We start from the raw sequence: 19,202 nt of genomic DNA, 5'->3' as shown, positions 1-19,202 counted from the left end.
TGTTCTCCCCTCAGGATTTTGGGCATATAGGCACATGTGTCCAGTGTGAGTTTTCAGCCACCGGGTCTGGGACTCAGACATGGTAGACTACATGGGAGTATAGTGATGCAATCATTATGCATCTGTTGGTCCCTAACTTATGGTTCTTTATGGTGATTTCTAGGAGTATACAGTTCATTATGTATGCAGTATATAATCAAGACTTGCACTTGAGATTTAAAAAGGGAATACATTGAGATGATCATTGGTATTTGAACACAATGCTATTTTGTGAAAACTTCCAATAGAACCTTGCAAAATGCAAATCAGAAACTGAGATGTATTTTATGACCTCTGATTTAGTTCATAATCCCATTTTCACCAGCACCTTCTTCTTACTGTTTTCTAGGATGCATTTCACTTTCTGTGTTTATACTTTGTTTTTCCACAGCCATGATCTTTCACAATGGTGAACATTGACAAATGCAATTACTTTTTTTTCTTTTTTGGTGGAGCAAAATAATCAAGATGAGTTTTAACCAATCTCTGCCTGAAAGGAAGAGATAATGAAACCGACGTTCCTCTTCACAGTGTATCTTTCGTTCTCTAGTCCAGCCTTTGCCTAGTCCTTTCATTCACTTTCTATCTCTTAGTCTGATAAGCAAAGTGTCTTCTCCCAGTTGCACTCTAAAATCAAAAGAAGTTTGCCCTTAGATCCCATATGAACATTTTCTCAAACTGAATGCTCAATTTACTTACAATAAATATGCATGAATTTTTGTGCTATGAATTAAACATTATGCTACCTCTTATGGGGCATTCCCTGATACTCCTAAGGGAATCACTGCCTCTATCCCTCTTTTTCCTTCCCCTTCCTCATCTCCCCATTTTTTTCCATTACCTCATTTTTATTCTCTCTCCCTCTCTCTCATTTCTATATCCCAGAGCCAAGTATGAGTTCAATAAATATGGTCAAGAGGCTAGAGACCCTAAGACTGGCACCAAGCTCTAATGTTCCATGCAAAACTTGGTTATGAAAATGAAGGAAATAAGAAAATATCCTTCACAAGACACATGGTTCTCAAAGGCTTAGTGTTGAGTAAAAATTTACAGAGTAGTGTTTGTTTCTTCAGTTATTTAACTTCAGAAACATGCTAACAGCAAGATTAATACAGACTTCCTAGCAATTAAAATCTCTTTGTATTTTTTCTGTGATTGGAGCTTATCTGCTATGGCTACCTCTGGGCTACTTAAGTGCCAAGGTGATTGTCCTGCTCATGTTGATCCTTTCTCTGCTCTACCCTTTTTTCTTCCCATCTTCCAAAATGGCACCTTTCACAGGGAAAATAACAATCATGTAACACATTTGTTCTCTTGTGATGAAGAACATCTCCAATGGAGAGAATTATAAGGTGCCCAGAATTATGGGTGAGAGGCAGACAATATCTGTCCTAGTACTATTATGGGTAATGCCCCCGTTAGCTTTCTCAAGCTCATTTTTTTTCTCCCTCATCTTTTTGGTATAGTTATATATAAATGTTTGGTCAAATCCATTTTTACTATTTTCAGCATTACCCCAAAACATTTAATAGTTTTCAATTACTTATTGGCTTGTTTTTGAAACCATTTTATCTTACAAAGTCATCAACTGTTGTATTAATTGCCTATCAATACTCTTTTTCACATTGCTAACCCTAAAGAATAAGGTATCACTTTTTGTTTTTCCTGGAGTTACCTGTCTCATGTCACATTTTAATCTGCATAACTGCCCACAACCATCATCTAAGGACTTTCTTGCTTTGTCCTTTATTGGATTTCCTATTCGATCCTGCTTCTGTCTCTTTCTTAGTGTACTATTGCATGTTGGTAGAGCATATTCTCCAGTCACATCATGAAAGACCAGCTTGGAGAGAGTTTTTGAGAATCCTGGTCTAAACATTTGTCTTTTGTACCCTTGTACTTGACTTATGGATAAGTATAGTGTTTGAACTGGAAAACATTTTTGCTCAAAAGCATTCACTCCATTTCTTTCTAGCATTTAGAATCAATTTTGGGAATTCCAATGTAATTTTTAATTTTAAGCATTTGTATGTGTCATATATTTTTTCTCTAGAAAGCTTAATCATTTCTTTTAATCCTTAAAGGTAATAAACACATGATAGTAAGACAATGTAAATATTATAATTTTCCTGGGTAGTCAGCTGCCAGTTTCAAACAAAAGACCCATCTCCTTTTTTTAAAACCCATGTATTGTTTTAATCTGTTAGAGGGCACATATCTGAGTGAGAGAGAGAGGAGGTAGTATTTTAAATTTAAGTAAGCACGTGACCTGCCCAGACTCATCCAGTGGTGTTCTAGTAAATATTTAACTAGTTTTCCTAGAGTAGGAGGAATGTGACTTTGTGGTTGTTGCCAATCTCTGTGGTGTAAATACTTCTACCATAGCCAATTTCAAACTACATAAATTATGTTGACTCTGAAAACTTGAGATTGCTTTCCTGAGCCAATATAAGCCAGTTCTAACACACTACTGTATAAATTTTCAATTGCTTCTTAAGACACACAGTTCTCTCTTCAAACTTACAACTTTCCATATTCTCTTTACACACCAAAGTTAGAACTAAATTCTCTAGTTTGTTCTTTGAAACACCCAAAATATTTCATAGTTTAGAGGCTTTCACATGTGTTTCCTTTTCTTTTTTTTCCCCTGCCTCATGGTAACAGTCATCTCTAAGACCTCAGTTCAGAAGAAAAGTCCTCTGAAAAATCATCACTGACTTGGTGTGGCATAGTGGTTAAGGCGCTGAACTCTCATGTGGTTAACTGCCATTCAAATCCAGGATCTAGCAACTTAAAACTCATGCTGGATGCATGTACATACATGCCCAAAATTCCTAGAGGAAAATGAAGAGAAGGGATTATGGTGTAGCCATCTGCCCTTGGGAGTGATTTCTCGCTTTCTATCTTTCTGGTGAGTATATATGCACTATAGCAAGAATCTCATAAATATAAATATAAATAAATATATAAATAAATACATAATCTCTGACTTTCCCTCTAATCTGGGTTAGCATCTCTTTCTATGTGCTTTCCAAGATTTCTATGCTCTCCCTGTCATTGCTGTTATATATTTCTGTGGTCTATGGCTGCCACTATAAGCCAAATGAAAGCACAGATTATCCTTCTTTATTGAATGTCAAACTCTTAGTACAGGACATGGCACATAGCAAGCACCTCTAAATGACTGTGAAATAGATTTTTTAAAAGATCTGAAAATATGATAGTAGACAAGATAAGTGTAGATACCAGAGACTGTAAGGGTGGGAAATGGGTAGTAGAGAGTAGGTGGAAGGAGCAAAGGGAAGAAACATCTAACGCACAAAAGAATGTAAAGTTTTCTGTTGAAAAAAAGAAAAAGGTTCTGTAATTTTTGCTTTATAAAAATAAATGAAAAAACATGAACAAATAAACATATTATAGAGGTAGAGTCAAGAATTAGTACAGAAGGGTGTAGAAGAATGATAAGGGACTATGAATAACTTATGGTTGTGAACTTATGGATGTTAGAGATGACTCAATGCAGTGTCAAGATATAGAAGATTCAGTTATAAATTAGACCAATGAATTTATAAATTAGAAATGTAAATCTATAAATTATAAATTGTAAATCAGGAACTGAAAAATATTTTAGCATTAAATTGCCACCTGGAAAATAGGGCCATTGAAACTGCAAGAGAACAGAGGAGGAGTCATAGGAGAAGGGAAGGTATCTGTCATTCACCCAACACATCTGACCACAATCCCACCTCTGCTTCAACAGCAACAGCAAGACCAACAATAGTAACATTATCAATTAGTTTTGATGCTACTTCACATACACTTTATTTTCATTTCATCCGCATAACAACCAATAAGGTAGCTGATATTATTACATCTATGTTACAGATGAGGAATAATAGGTCAGGTAGACTAGTAACTTGCCCAAATTCAGATAATTGGCATTGTCAGAATTTGAACACAGATCTATCAGATTCTAAAGCCCTTGTTCTCTGACTTACAGTGTCTGGGTTTTGGGGGGAAAAAATTAAAAAGTTGACCTTGCTCTCAAAGTTCACAAACAAAACCACCATTTATGTACCAGGACATGTGTGAATTCAGCAGCAGACTGAAATAAAATCTTTGAGGCTTAACCCTGCTATCTCAAATGTAGTGAAAATCTATCTTAATCATGATAGTAATGATTTTTCATGTGACATTCTCGTAATGCTGATTATCAGCTAGAGACAAGACGAATTTTTCTGTAATGAAAGAAAAGCAGACTCATTTTTCTTCCCACTGGGTTATTGAAATTTGGATTTTAGAGAGATTTGGATAATTATATTACCTTCCTTTCTTAAGCTTCATAAAGCAGCAAATGAGAAGAAAAACTAACTCCTGTGAACAACTTTGGAGTATTGATCATAGTGCCTAAAGAATGCCTAAAGAAATATATATTGTCCTTCCATAACCAGAGCACCCTAATTGGAGTTAGAGTTAGGACAGAAACCATTGAGTCAGATGTCCAAGTTTCCCATGATTGGTGACATGAAAGAAGGATTGTTTCCTAGGGTCATGTTTCCTGAGTTCTTAGATGAAGCTCTCATTCATTGGAGACTTGAGGTTGAATGTTCATGCTTTCTGAATTACTTTTATCAGGAGGTATCCCTGGTTCCACAGAATTGTGAGGTGAAGAAATTGCCTGGAAAATAAAGCAATGTCAATTTCTAAAAACAGAATCATTTCTCTCTCCTTCTGTCACTTCCTATTATCATCATGATTATAGGAACATTAATTTATGGTTACTGTGCTAAACACTGTATATGTTTATATCATATACATAGTCCTCATCAGAAGAGAATGAAGCATTAATTTAATTTTACAGTTAAGATACCTAAAATCTGGAAAAAATGTGTGATTTTTTTTCCTACGTCATACAGCCGGAAAGTGACAAATTACAAGAAAATAATAAAACTGAATTTCAGCTGTGATTTTTAAATGTATGCTCTTATATATTAAATATACTGGTTTTCTTTTGCATCTCACATACAAATTCTTTTCCAATCTTCATTCTAACATTCGTACAATTTCTAATGCAGTAACTCCACAAATCATTACCACAGAAAGGTTCTTAATGATTCCAAGGGTCAGAAACAACTTTAGTCCCAGAGGGAGGTTTGCAGACCATGTTAAGAACGTCATTTAAGGGACTAGTAGTTAGCATAAATGGCTATATCTCTGGACTCTCATGTAGTCGACTGCGGTTCAAGTCCCTGACCTGGTGGCTTAAACTCACGCCAGGCGTGTGTACATGTGTGCCCAAGATCCTGAGAGGAGAATGGAGAAAAAGGGATTGTGGCATGGCCATCCCCCCGGAGGGTGATTTCTCACTTTCTGTCTCTCTGTCTTTCCAGAGAGCGCATGCGCCCTATAGCAAAAACCTCTAAAAAAATATATATAATTCTTTAAAAATATCAAAATACACTCTACTTTTAGAATTCTTTCTTTCACATGTTCTTTTTCCTCTAGCACTCAGCACTAACATTCTATATATTTCCTTACTTATCTAGTTTATTTCCTCTCTATCATGAAACATAAGCTCCATGAGGACAGATATTTTTGTCTAACTCTTAAACTCCTAGCATTTAAAACAGACACAAAAGAGACAGTCAGTACATATTGATTAATCAAATAAATGAATAATGTACCACTAGTATTATGCCTTACGGAATTCTGAATAACATCAACTATATTGTGACATTATTATCCATCTAATCAGAAAATGGTTACTGAAATCTTTGGTACATCTTGATCCTCAATGAACCACACTGCCGCCATAAGAAAAAACCCTAAAAAAAAAAAAAAAAAAAAAAAAAAAAAAAAAAAAAGAAAGAATGTCATTTAAGCAAACTCACCTGTCTTGAATCACAGCAGTTTGCTTTGCACCACATGGCCGACACAGAGATAGTTATACACAGTTCCAGTAGAGTGAGGATAAGCATTAGAGACACCAGGCCCTGGGGAACACAATGCCTCATATCGAACCCAGTAGAAACATTCAGAAGGAAGAAAAGGTCAGAAGGAAACCACATCACACCATCTCCCTCCCACCATATGGAACAAAGTAAATCCTAAGTCAGATGAAAGACACAGACACACACACCCACACTATGGAAGGGATCCAGTCTCACTCTAAAAGTACGAGGATGTTTTCCATGAAGAGAAACAGATGTGTGGATATTTCTGTATCAACCCATACGAAGTAGTCATGGGGAGGAAGAAACTGTAGAGGTAAAATTCTGGCTTGATCACTAACATCTACCAATTTGAATGGTAACGAACTAAGAAGATGAACAGACACTTCAGGGAAACAGACAACAATGACCTCTCCAGCATTTCATCAATGGTACTTCGTAGAGGTTTAGGCTTTTACATTGTCCTTAGAAACTAAAACACAATATGATAAAGACACAAAATAAAATTGTTGTTGTGCTAGTGATCCTCCTATTATCACGAAAGAAACTATTGGGTTGTCGGGAAAGTCATGACACATTCCTGCATAGAAAAACAGAAAAATACATCACGACTTTCCCAACAACCTAATAGAAGCAAATTCAAAACTTCTCTGGAGGGAAAATATCACTAAAAATAAAAAAAAAAAAAAAAAAAAAAAAAAAAAAAAAAAAAAAAAAGAAAGAAAAAAATCATACCTCGATAAAGAGAAACTTTAAAAGTTAAAGAAAAGGAAGATACAAAGTTCCATGAATACTGTCCATTCTCCTGTCAACAGGAGAATTATAAGTTAGTCTGTAAATAATAGTGCCTTGATCACAGATCATCAGGAGTAAAATGGACAAATTTGAAGGCAAATATTAATTTCTAAGTTGATCTCTAAACAAGTAGAACAATTACAAATGTGAGCAAAAAATAATTTGACGAGGTTATTAAAGAGCTTTCCTTTTAAAGTATCATACTCTAACTCAAAAGTGAAGAGACTCAGAGTGTCCTCATTATTTGCACTCCAGACCAAAAAGATATAAATCTCCCAAGTTTATTTTAATAAGTAAGGAGATGTGAAACAACTTTTTAAATTTAATCTCTCTGGGGTATGTATCAGCAGTTTAAAAATAATACTGATAATACTCCAGGACTGGCTGGCCCTGTCACACAGTAGATAAGCACTGTGCAGAGGATTGCATGTGGCCCACAGCAGTTTGGATCCAAGTCCCAGCTGCAACAGTTGGGGCATGAGTTCATCACACTCCTAGGATCCCAACAGGAAGGAGAAATGAAGAAAACAGGATTGTGGTATGACCAGACCCCATGAGGAGGTTCTCTGTCTCTCTCACATGTGCCCTCTGGCCTTAAAAAATGTATACATTGATGATAATAAAACATAATGTTCTAAGCACTATTTTAATTGCCTATCAAATTAGCAACTTATTTGATTCTTCTACTAACCCCCTGAGAGGGGTACTATTACCCTCATTCCAAAGATGAGAAAATGAAAACATGGAGAAGTTATCTATTGGGTTGTCGGGAAAGTCATGACACATTGTTCTATGTTTTTCTATGCAAAAATGTGTCATGACTTTTCTAGAAACCCAATAATTTGCCCTTTATTACAGAACTAGTAGGTGGCACAGGCAAGCTTCAAATCAAGGTAGCATGTTATATTATCTTTTTGTGCATTTTGGATTGTTAGAAACATTTTATAAGTAACTGTTTCTCTAAAAAACATACGTTTGATGAAGAGCCCATATAAATGCATAAGTCTGGGGACTGTGAAGACTGACAACTCTTGAGTGACAGGATATTAACTGCTAAATTTATTGAGAGAAAAACAATCCCAACTAGTGCAATTGTAGCGCTGGCAATGTTCATCCCAAAACTGTTTTGCATCTAAAAAGGAATAAGAATTTCAATTAATATGTGCAACGCATACGTCATTCCCTTAGCAGTAATTTCTTTAAACAAAGACTGACTGGATGTTGTTCACACACCCAGCAATATCCCAGATGTAGGGCAAACATCTATCAACAAAGACTGTCCTCCCACTATGGAATTTACATTCTAACAATAAAGACAAAGCAATAAACATACTAATGGGTGAATTATATAGTACTTTTGAAAGTGATTAATTAAACTCTGGGCTACTAACAGGACAGGAAAAGGAAAATCTGGAAATTTAGAGAGAAGAGTGAAGGTTTACGATATTAAATAGAAATGGCACTTGGGAAAAGACATAAGAGCTGAGAATGTCTGGGAGGATGTCAAAGGAGTATAGAATAGGAAAAGCAGTTGCAAAGAACTGAGCACTGGGGTACCTCAACCTTAAGAGATCAGAGAGAAGAAAAGGAACAAGAGGGGCAGACTGAGGAGAAGAAACCAAGATTGAACGAAAATCAGCCAATCAAGGTGTGTTAAAAAGCCAAGTAAAGAAATTACTTAGGAGAAGGTGTGAGGAGCAACCAACTAAGCTGAAAGACGCTCATAGGCTAAGCTAGACAAGAACCCACCATTGTTTCAGCAACATGGCTGCTCTCAAGGATGTTGGTGTGGTTACAGCAATGTGTTAGGGAAGGAAATAAAGATTATTGAAGTTAGTTTAGGTAGGAATTGGAGATAGAGTACAAATAACTTCCCTGAAGGAGTTTGTTGTGGGGCTAATGATCTTAGGAAAAATGAACTGTGCCTGTAGCTGGCGAAGAAAACTCATGGCAAGATTTTGTTGTTGTGAGTTGAGAACAGTAACTGAATAATTTTATGTTGATTGCATTTGTATGGAGAAAGAAAGGAATGGGTGATAATATCCAAACAGGGGGATCAGCCCTAAAGAAAAGCAGACAGAAGAGGCTAGGATGAAAAATAAACATACAGATCTAGTCCATGGGGTAGATGTTATAATGGGGCATCTTAAGATTCTCCCCTGATGGTTTTAGTTTTCTCAAAATAGAAATCAGGTCCATCAACAGAGGGTGAAGATGAGAGAAAGGGGATTGGTGTTTGAAGACAGAACTGTAATGGTGAAATTGCCAAGGGAACCAGGAAAGTGAATGAAAGGAACTGTGGGGTATGAATCCTTAGATGACCCACTGAGAAACATAATAGAGACTTTGTAGTTGTAAATGACTACAGGACTAGACATGCTTTTAGTTGTGGAACTAGTGGTAGGAGAGCCTGTGTTCAAAATAACTATTGGGGTGTTAGAAAAGTCATGACGTGTTTTTCTATGCAAAAATGTGTTGCAACTTTTCAGGCAACCAACAGAATTAATCGAATTCACAATGTGCAACAAAATCAGGAAGTCTTTTCCTAAGTTTTAGATTCATCAAATATTTAGCATAATGGTCCCAGGTAAACATATTCACAATCTGTAAGATTTTCTAATGACCTACCATCTAAATGCTTTTAGAAAAGAATATTAATATTCTTATGCCTTAAATGGAACTCAATGTCTCAGTCAGATTCAATCTCTAATCTCCTACTGTTAATGGATAAATTATTTCTACTCCTATAATTACAGAAAAGAGAAAAAACTGCCACTCACCAACGTTCTTGTGGGTTTTCTCCCTGCTGCAATAGACAAGGATCCTGAACTAATAAACTGTTTGAAAATAGAAAATAAAACAGATAAAGGGCTATCAAGTCTCAACCATTTCCTTCTTATTCATTCCTTGATTAGAAGATTATCTACGAACAGTCATACAAACCTCTTTTAGTTTCTCATCTTAGGAACACAAAATTCTACTTGATGTTTCTAATTACTATATATGACTAAAATTTTAAACTGGTGTAAATTTTGAATAAATTTGTAATCTTTTCATTCTGTTTTATGTCTGCTTTTTTACAGGTTTGTGTGAATATGGATGCTTTAAAAATAGGGCCAGCCCTGTAAACAGCAGTTAAGCACTGTGCAGAAAGCCAGATCCCACATGACTGACTTCTGCTGTGTCTCAGATCCAGCACCTTGAAAAACATACCAGGAACATCTGCATGCATTCCCAAAATCCCAACAGGATGGAGAAATGGAAGAAGAAAGGAATTGCAATATGACCACACCCCATTGGGAGTTGCTTTCTCTCTTTCTCTGGTAATTGCACATATACTCTGACAATAAAACAAACAAACGAAACTCGTAATAAGTAGAATAGTTCATGTAATATGGTTATATTTATGGTTATGTTTATATTATTGGGTCGTTGAAAAAGTCATGACACATTTTTGCATAGGAAAAAGAAAAATACACCATATCTTTCCTGACAAACTACAAACAATATTTATTTACATTCCCACATAGATATATAATATCATTCTCATATTCTTACCTAGCTCAGACAAGTGTTTGACTCATTGGGCTGATGCTCTAAAACACATTTTATAAATCTAAGTGTCTACCTGGTAATTTTTAAATTTTTGCTTTGCAATGATACTAGTTACATGACTCTAATTTTTATACATTGAAATCCCTCTATATTCATGATTTTCTTAAAATAGTCATCCCAGATTTCTCAAAATTCTCATTATCCTTTATCATGCTGCTCCTGTGGATGGAGGGAAAAGTTGCCAAAAATCAAGGAGAGTGTAAAACCCTGCTACATGAAATTCAACCATAGAATTCTGGCTGACCAGGCTTTGAATGGTTTCAAATAGCACAGCAGTTGTCACAGGAACCTTCACAGTGATGGCAGACACTGTTCTGATCCCAGCTTCATCTCATATCCGTTCTGTAACCTTAAACAAATCACTAGCCCCGCTGTGCCTCAGCTTCGTTTTCCACATAACAGAGCTGTGTGTATCCTCGTGTTTGTATTACCTTATAGTTGTGTGGGGATAAAATAAAACAACACACATAAAGGACTCCAGTAAAAGGGGTTCTTGAAGAAGTTCATGGAAAAATGCATATGATAAAAAAAATGCAAGAATTTTTAAAAACTGCCTCAAAATAAACTTACACTTTGATTTCATCTTTCTACAAGTTTTTCATAGTCCCCTCATATTTGCCCAGCAATAGCTAAGGTGTTATGCACATTTTTTCTATTTAATTGCAGACACTCAAAGAGAATGCCCTCATACCTTTGTACCATCCTGGTGAAGAACCCGAAAGACACAAGCCCAATTATCTTTTGTAAAGTTGCATAATTAATAATGATGAGTAAGAGAAAGATGAGCAAGTAGAAGGGACCGTGTGGTCAATATACACATGTACATGGTAGGGTGCGAGAGAGATCAGGCTACAGCTATAGGTAAGGGCAGATGTGGACCTATTACCATGAGAGCTTAGACTTCATTCTGTAGGTAACGTGGAGCCTGGGAGAAACTTGAAGCCATGGGAATCCAATGTTCAGATTTTAATCTCAGCATGAAGATGCTAAAAAGAGCAGAGATTTGGCTCTCTGACTATGGTTTTTTTTTTTTTTTTGACAAAATGATATTAATTTCTATGGAAAAACAACTCTTTCTTGACTGAACAACTGAAATGTACCACCAGGCTATTTTCAACAATATGAAAATTTTCCATTTAGGTAGTCGGGTTTCATTACATAAAGTAAAAGAGGATCCTACGTTTTTGAGGAAAAACTCGGTTTTATTATCCTGTCAAAATGATATTAACTACATAAAAAGTTCAGAAATGTAAAATCCAGGGAACCAGCAGTTAGCGTAATGGCTATGTCGCTGGACTACCACGTAGTCGACCACGGTTTGTGTCCCGGATCCGGTGGCTTAAAACTCACGCCGGGCGCGTGTGTGTGCGTGCCCAAGATCCTGAGAGGAGAATGGAGGAGAAGGGATTGCGGCGTGACCATCCCCTCTGGGGGGTGATTTCTCGCTTTCTGTCTCTATGTCTCTCTCTGTCTGTCTGGCGAGCGCACGCGCCCTACAGTGAAAATCTCTCAAAAAAAAAAAGAAATGTAAAATCCAAATTACAATGTTTTAGACTGTACCCAGAATCGATACATAATCATTTGTCAGAATATGAGATTCGATCTTGGTCAGGAAATATTAAGAGCAATTTTCTCTTAAAGGAGATCTGAAGGTCAGCAATTGAGAAAAAAATTGAATATGAATGAATTAGAGCCCAAGACTTGTTATAAATTTCAGTTTTTCTTTATAACACATTCTATTCACTATTTTCAACTAAACCTTTCTATCTTATATTTTGTGGTAGTATTTTTGTTTTTGTTGTACAGTTCGGGACTGAGCATATATAAATTCTCAAAGCCTAGGACTGGATTAAATACTACTAATATAGAAAATAATAATGGCTGGTTAACAAGTCGCTTCCTGTTCTCCACTTTTAAAAATGAACCTTGTGGTCCAGCCATGGCAGCACAGGAGGTAGAATACTGCTACGTGACACTGGAGTCTTATGGGAAGGCCTGGGTTCCTGGTAGACCTGATCATGCCAGCCATGCACACCTATGATGGAAGGTTGGGCAGAGTCGTGGCACAGCAAGATCCTGTTGAGAGTCTCTGCTTCTGTCTCTTTCATGAAAGAAAGAAATTTTTAAAAAATGAACCACCAAGTAAGTGATAACCAAATGACAAAGATGAATAAATAAATGTTAAAGAGCACCTAGCCCAAAGCCTATTTTTTTTTCTGATTATATTTTGAAACAAATAGGGGAAATGACTCTTCTGATTTCAGACAGTAATCAGCTGACAAGTGTCTTATCTCCCAAGCCAGCACTCCTGGCTACACCACAAGGCAACTCACAAGTATTCATTTTCTACTGAATTTTCTTTGTATCCATTAGCTTCACATACGTTAATGTTTGTGACTGAATTTGTATTTAGCAAACGTGGTTTCTTCTCATGAGAAAAAAAGGAGCTTTATAAAAAAGTTCCTTGTGTGAAGAAATAATCTATAAAAACAACACTTCTATAATCAAACTCATTTTGAACAGTAGTATCTGAGGAAAGATCTATGGCTAGGAGAATATGAATACTCACAAAAACTGCACCCCACAGTGGATAGCCTGTGTAGAAAGTGAAGAAAAAGAAGTGCCTGAAGAGGTGAGACAGGTACTGTAAGGAACCTAGAAAAACACCTACAGCCAGAATCATCGCTCCATTCAGGACCTGGATGGCCTGGAAGAAGAAAAAGGGCATAATAATCATATACTAATCTGTACATTGAAAAGAGACCAATGGGGCCAGCAGATAGCATGATGATTATGTTGCTAGACTCCCACATGCCCAACCAATTTGAGTCCCAGACCTGTAGTTTAAAATGTTCTGGGCATGGTATGCATGCCCAAGATCCTGGGAAGAGAATGGAAAAAAAGGAATTATAGGATGACCGTCTCCTCTGGGGGGTGATTTCTCACTTTTCTTCTCTCTCTCTCTCTCCTGTGAATGCACATGCCCTAAGACAAAAGCCTCTTTAAAAAAAAATAAAAAAGAGAGAGAGAGAGATCATTTTCATTATCCCTAGAAAAGAGATGTCAGTGCTTGAAATGGTTAAAAGTCAAGCTTGAATTTACTGGGCAAGAGTTTATTCTTGCAAATTTTCATTCCACACATCAACTCCAATGGCAACCCTTCATCTTGAGGATAGAAGTCTGATTGTTTTTTTCTATTTCCAAAATTCTTTCCAGAGACACTGGAAGAAGTCACACCACAAACATTAACCTACCATTTTGACCCTTTGATAACAAGACTCTTCCTACATCCTGCCCCTGGCATAGTATTTTTATGATGTATATTAAACCTAGTTATCTCTGTTAAAGTACCTTCCTTTCTGATTTCAGCAACCTTTCTTTTTCAATTACCAACTTAAAAACTATAAAACCTACCTGCAAGCTCCCACTTCCAGGATCCTGCCTTTTTGGGCCAGACCAATGAAAAAATTCTTCACTAAATTCCAAACTCTGTCTCTTGCTCTCAAAATCAAATAAAATGAACTCCTGTACTTGATCAACCCCAGAAAGGCATGTTTTGCCTCCTCTGGCCTAGGCCACTCATATTCATGCTTAGAAATAAACTGAATTATTATTTTTGCAGAGTTGGCTGTTTCCATCTGGCTACCCTCATACTCTCCTCTCATAAACTGGCAGAAAGGAAAGGAGGGGTGCTGGTAAGATACCAGAGGACTTTGAGGAAAATGCATATTATGAAAAATGATGCATATATTTCAGTGTTTTATGTGGGTTTTTTTTTTTTCAGCAAACTCATATTTTAATTTCATTTCTTTTCATAAACTTCACACCATATTCCACCTCTGTCCTCAACCAGCACCAGGTCATGGTACCTGTGCCCATAGTATACTCAAGGAGGTCTCCAGACATGAGACCAAAGCCTTCCCATGTAGCTCAGCCTCCCAGAGCATTGTGTTACTGCTGTGCCACCATCAGACCCCCTCAACATTATTTTTACATTTAAAATGTGGAATCTGAGCTTCATAGAGCTTCGCCTTCTGAATTGAGGGGGTCAGAAAGCACAAAGAAAGAAGAAAGGACCTTGGAATCCATTTTCCAAAGTTAGATGGGAAGTTATTCACCATGAAGGGTGCCTCTGTATCTCCACTGCCCAAGTCTATAACATGTCTCAGTCTTTTCTTTAATTCATCATTACCCCAGTGATGAGTAACTCAGAAATTCCTTATGAACATAAACAAGCTTTTCCATATAATATTTATTTTCTTCACCCTTAAGCCAGTTTTTAAACTAAGGCTTACTTACCCCAAGGGCTTGCAGTATTGCTTTCTGATAATCTTGTGATCCCTCAATGGGCTGGTAAGGAGAATTATTCACCCCCTCTGGGTGCTCCTGGCTGTCTGGGGTACCACCTGCTGAGGCTGTCCCCAGCTCTGCATTATCGACTTCTTGGGAGGCCATTTAAGATTGTTTATGGCTGTCACGGAAAAGAAATTCGAAAGCTTAGTATTTTTCCTCTACCACTAGCTAAACTTTTTTTCTTTTTTTTTTTTACTTTTTTTGTTGTTTTTTAAATTTTAATTTTCATTGAAAAGAATAACCATACATAATTATTAGGTACAATGTGATTTTTTTATAATTATTTATTTTAAATTTTATTTATTCATTCATTTATTTTAATTTGACCAGAGAGAGAGAAAGAGAGAGAAAGTGAGAAAGCAAGCCACCAGGTCCAGGACTTGAACTGTGGTTGGCCATGTGGGAGTTTCCAGTGCCTTAACCACCATGCTACCTGCTGGTCCCCACAATGTGATATTTTGATACATGTTTACATTTGTAGAATAAGTAAAGCAAATTAACATCCATATCACCTCACATATCTTTTTTGTTGGTGGTGGTCAATTATATCTGTTTTTATTTAATCTTATTATCATAATTTGTTTATATTACATTTAATCACATGTATCTTTACAGTGTATTACATTTCTTTTTCCAGCACAATTACCATGCATATCAGTCAAGACAAAGACATCACTACCCACATTATCAAATAGCTATTCATCATTTTTTCAGATTATTATTATTTATTCTCATTTTTTTAAACATTCAATCACTATATATAATTTGGCTTGTAAAGGGAATTTACCCAACATGAATTACCTCCTCACATATCTTTTAACATGGGTGAATCTATATAGTTATTTACTTATTTTTTTATTTATCTTTATTCATTGTATATATTTATGGTCTACAGCATGGCTTTTTCCAGCATGTATGCACTGCATTTTAATCAAGTCAAAAATAACTGTATCTTTTATTGTAATAGATGGATTCAATTCCATGCATATATCAGAATGACTCTCCATAAATGCGACATGTGGACAGAATAAGAATTTGTACAACGTTCAGTTCCATTCTGCCTTAGAGCAGTAGACATCAGATCATTGTAACAGGCCTAGGTACTTCACTCAACTTTAGAATAATAAAAGCAAATCCTTTCTCATTTCTTACCTGCATTCATATATAGTCCCTGCCACTCTCAAATCTATCATGGACAACCAGGTATATGGTTTCTCTAAGCTTATGTGAAGAAGATGGCTTCAGTCATATTTCAGTAATAATAGCAGAGTATTGCTTACTTAGTACTTACCACTGTGCCAGGCATTGTTTAGTTGCTGTAAATGCATTAATATATTTAATCCTCCCAGCAACTCTATGTTGTAATAACTATTTTATAGATGAGAACATTGAGGCATTGAGAAATTAAGAAACTTACCCAAACTCATACAATTCATAACTAATTTCAAATTCTACTAGAAAAATTCTACTTTACAATGCAATATTTTTTAAAATCACTGTACTGTGAAAAGAACTATAGAGATGTCTGAGTCTCAAAACAGCATAGAAGAATTTAAGTACTATGGAAGAGCCAGATTCAAATCCAGATTTGTCCACTATATAGATCTAGTAGTGAAAACCTCAGGTTTTACATCTGTAAAACAAAACTAATTTTAACTTCATATTAGTATTTCAAGAGTCAACTTGATAATATATGAAATCCTTCACTTACAAATAACTGGTAACTGTTGACTGTTAATTTATGCTATGTCTTGCACTAAAAAGATTTTAAAGTTTTGTTATAAGTCTCACACATACACACATACCAAAAAACTCAATCATTACAGCTAAAAAATAAGCATCGCTGAAGTATCCTGAGGATGCTTATGGTTCTGAATGTTAAGCAATTTGTTCCTGAAATAGCATTCTCTTAAACAAAATGATTGCAAAATTATGACATGCGTTTATGATTGATGAGGTGGATGACATGTCTTTAAGCCATAAACCCACTAAATGCTGTTGAATTCTGCCAAAACTACTGATTGAGTTTAGAATAGGACCATCATTTCTACATCTCATTAGAAATGATATAGCTGATCCCTTTGTCTAATAACGTTATGTTTTGTCAAAATAAATACATGTCACTCCCTCTCAGGATGTCTGCCTCCCTAATTCTCTGTGGTTGGGGCATGGGTCACTTTTATTCAAATGTGACAATAAATCACAAAGGCACTAATTTAAAAGAAGGTAAGATCAGGACACATTCTAATTTTATCACACTGGAATTTTCTATAAAAGTTCATAAAATTTTCATAAGAATTTTCTGCCAGTACTGATTTCTATGTTAGCATAAAATCTACATTTTAAAATCCATATGCTACAATTTATATGCTACAATTTTTATCTATCTGAAAATCGATAAAATGAAAGGGAGATCTTATCTCCCAAGTGAATACTGCACAGAATTCAAGAGGGAGGAAAAATTAATAAAGCTTACAACAAACTCCATGTTAATGAATGGCTACTGTAATTATGTATGGAAAGCACAATAAGAACAACCACCAAAGGTAGAATAACCTTATTTAAATCCTTTTCCCATCTATGTTGAAATCACTTTGCAAAGTCCAGACTTAAAATGTACCTATTGAGAGGGGAAAGCAGGTGGCATGGAGGTTGGGGATGCTGGACTCCACAATGGCCAACCATGATTCAAATCCTAGATCTGGAGACTTAAAAAAAAAAAAATGCAGGGAACCAGCAGTTACTGTAATGGCTATGTCGCTGGACTCCCATGTAGTCGACCGCGGTTCGTGTCCCGGGCCCGGTGGCTTAAAACTCACGCCGAGCGTATGTGCGTGCGTTCCCAAGATCCCGAGAGGAGAATGGAGGAGAAGGGATTGCGGCATGACCATTCCCCCTGGGGGGTGATTTCTCACTTTCTGTCTCTATGTCTCTCTCTGTCTGGCGAGCGCACGTGTCCTATAGCGAAAAACCTCCCCAAAAAAAAAAAAAAATGCATATGTGCCCAAAATCCTGAGAGCAGAATGGAGGAGAAGTAATTGCAGTGTGGCCAACTCCTCCAGGAGGTGATTTCTCACTTCCCCTCTCTCTGTCTCTCTCTCTCTGGTGAGTACACATGCCCTATGGCAAAAACCTGGAAAAGTACCTTTTGGGAAACATGTATATATTTTAGATGAAATACATAATACGCTAAGATGTATAGAATGTGGGGAGTGTTGCCCGTTTATATTTATCTGATAGTTACTTGCTTTTATCAAAGGGGTCATCTCTCACCCCTTTCTATTTTTTTTTTTTTAAAGAGAGATTTTTGCTATAGGGCACGTGTGCTTGCCAGAGAGACAGACACAAAAAGCAAGAAATCACTCGCCAGGGGTTTAATCATGCCACAGTCCCTTCTTCATTCTCCTCTTGAGTCTTGAGCACACACGCACACATGCCCAGCGTGAGGTTTAAGCCACCAGGTCCAGGACTAGAACTGCAGTTGACTATGTGGAAGTCCAATGAAGTAACCATTATACCATCTGCTGGTCCCTTTCCTTTCTCAAAATTCAGTCTAACATTATTTTATTTCTTTCAGTCTTCAGAAGTGTCAATTCCTTACCTGTCTTCAATACTTGTCAGTACTATTGACCTACTCCTGAAACAGACTTCTCTCCCTTCACTTAGGTCATTTCTAGTCTTCTCTAGACTGAATCTTAGCTTACATGTCATTTTTCCAAAATCCCTTTTTAGCCCTGGTCAAGCACAGATGATGTCCCCCTTTTCATTACTCTCAGAATTCCCTCAAATTCCTTTTGGATATCACTTAATCAGTCTGAACTTCAATTGCTTAAACACTTGTCTGCATCTCAGTCTTGTCACTGTAATCCCGGGTGCCTATCTGAGTGTCTGTCACATGACAGGCACTCAGCTAATACATGTTTACTAAATAAATATTTGGTCCAACCAGTTTTAGCCATAAGGCAAAATTTGTTTGCACAGTCTAGAGCCTCTCAGTCAGAGAAACTCCAGAGCAGTTCTGAATGGAAGAAATCTAGTCTTAGCATATTATTCAAGTTGACCTTTTTTTAAAAACTAAAAAAAAAATAAAAAATTTTTATTCCATGAATAAGAGAGACAAAGGGAGCTGGGAAAGAGAGATACAGAGACAAAGATAGCTCCCACCCTCAACAGAGTCTTCACCATGATCTACCCTCAGCTTCAGCCAGCCTTGGATCATAAGCGCTTGGGATGGGAGTTGTTTCCAGATGTGAACGTGAACCCAGGATCTTCCCAAGAGAGTGAGCCTTGTAGAATGTTGAGTCACCACTGTACCACACTGCCTGACTCCTGAATTTGATTTCTCTTTTTTAAACAATCAGGGAGAGTTTCCAACCTTCAGGTTTCTTTCGTGTTTTTTTGTTTTTTTTTAAAAAAAAAAAAAAAAAAAAAAAAAAAAAAAAAACCTTA

At 36.5% G+C, this 19,202-nt stretch overlaps 1 protein-coding gene across 4 annotated transcripts in view; it reads right to left on the bottom strand.

Annotated features, from left to right (window-relative positions):
* Positions 1–3,515: 3,515 nt before the first annotated feature.
* MS4A3 (membrane spanning 4-domains A3) overlaps positions 3,516–19,202 on the bottom strand; it is a 17,836-nt gene continuing 2,149 nt past the window's right edge. The window contains exons 2-8 of one of the 4 annotated variants that reach the window (XR_003548171.1): positions 14,700–14,871; positions 12,970–13,107; positions 9,566–9,622; positions 7,759–7,917; positions 6,207–6,298; positions 5,931–6,032; positions 3,516–4,717 (exon numbers count right to left, since the gene is read on the bottom strand). Coding sequence is in view for 3 of the 4 variants with exons in the window: in XM_006170208.2 (XP_006170270.1) it covers positions 4,619–4,717; positions 5,931–6,032; positions 7,759–7,917; positions 9,566–9,622; positions 12,970–13,107; positions 14,700–14,855 (711 nt within the window). In the remaining variant the exon portion in view is untranslated. The remainder of the gene's footprint in view (positions 4,718–5,930; positions 6,033–6,206; positions 6,299–7,758; positions 7,918–9,565; positions 9,623–12,969; positions 13,108–14,699; positions 14,872–19,202) is intronic. The other 3 variants (XM_027768974.1, XM_006170208.2, XM_027768975.1) reach the window with 3 other exon arrangements.

The sequence above is a fragment of the Tupaia chinensis genome, unplaced genomic scaffold, assembly GCF_000334495.1.
Source record: "Tupaia chinensis unplaced genomic scaffold, TupChi_1.0 Scaffold148192_1, whole genome shotgun sequence".
NCBI lineage: Eukaryota > Metazoa > Chordata > Mammalia > Scandentia > Tupaiidae > Tupaia > Tupaia belangeri.
Note: the sequence above shows the minus strand (reverse complement) of the source record. Positions and strands in the feature narration are given on the sequence as shown.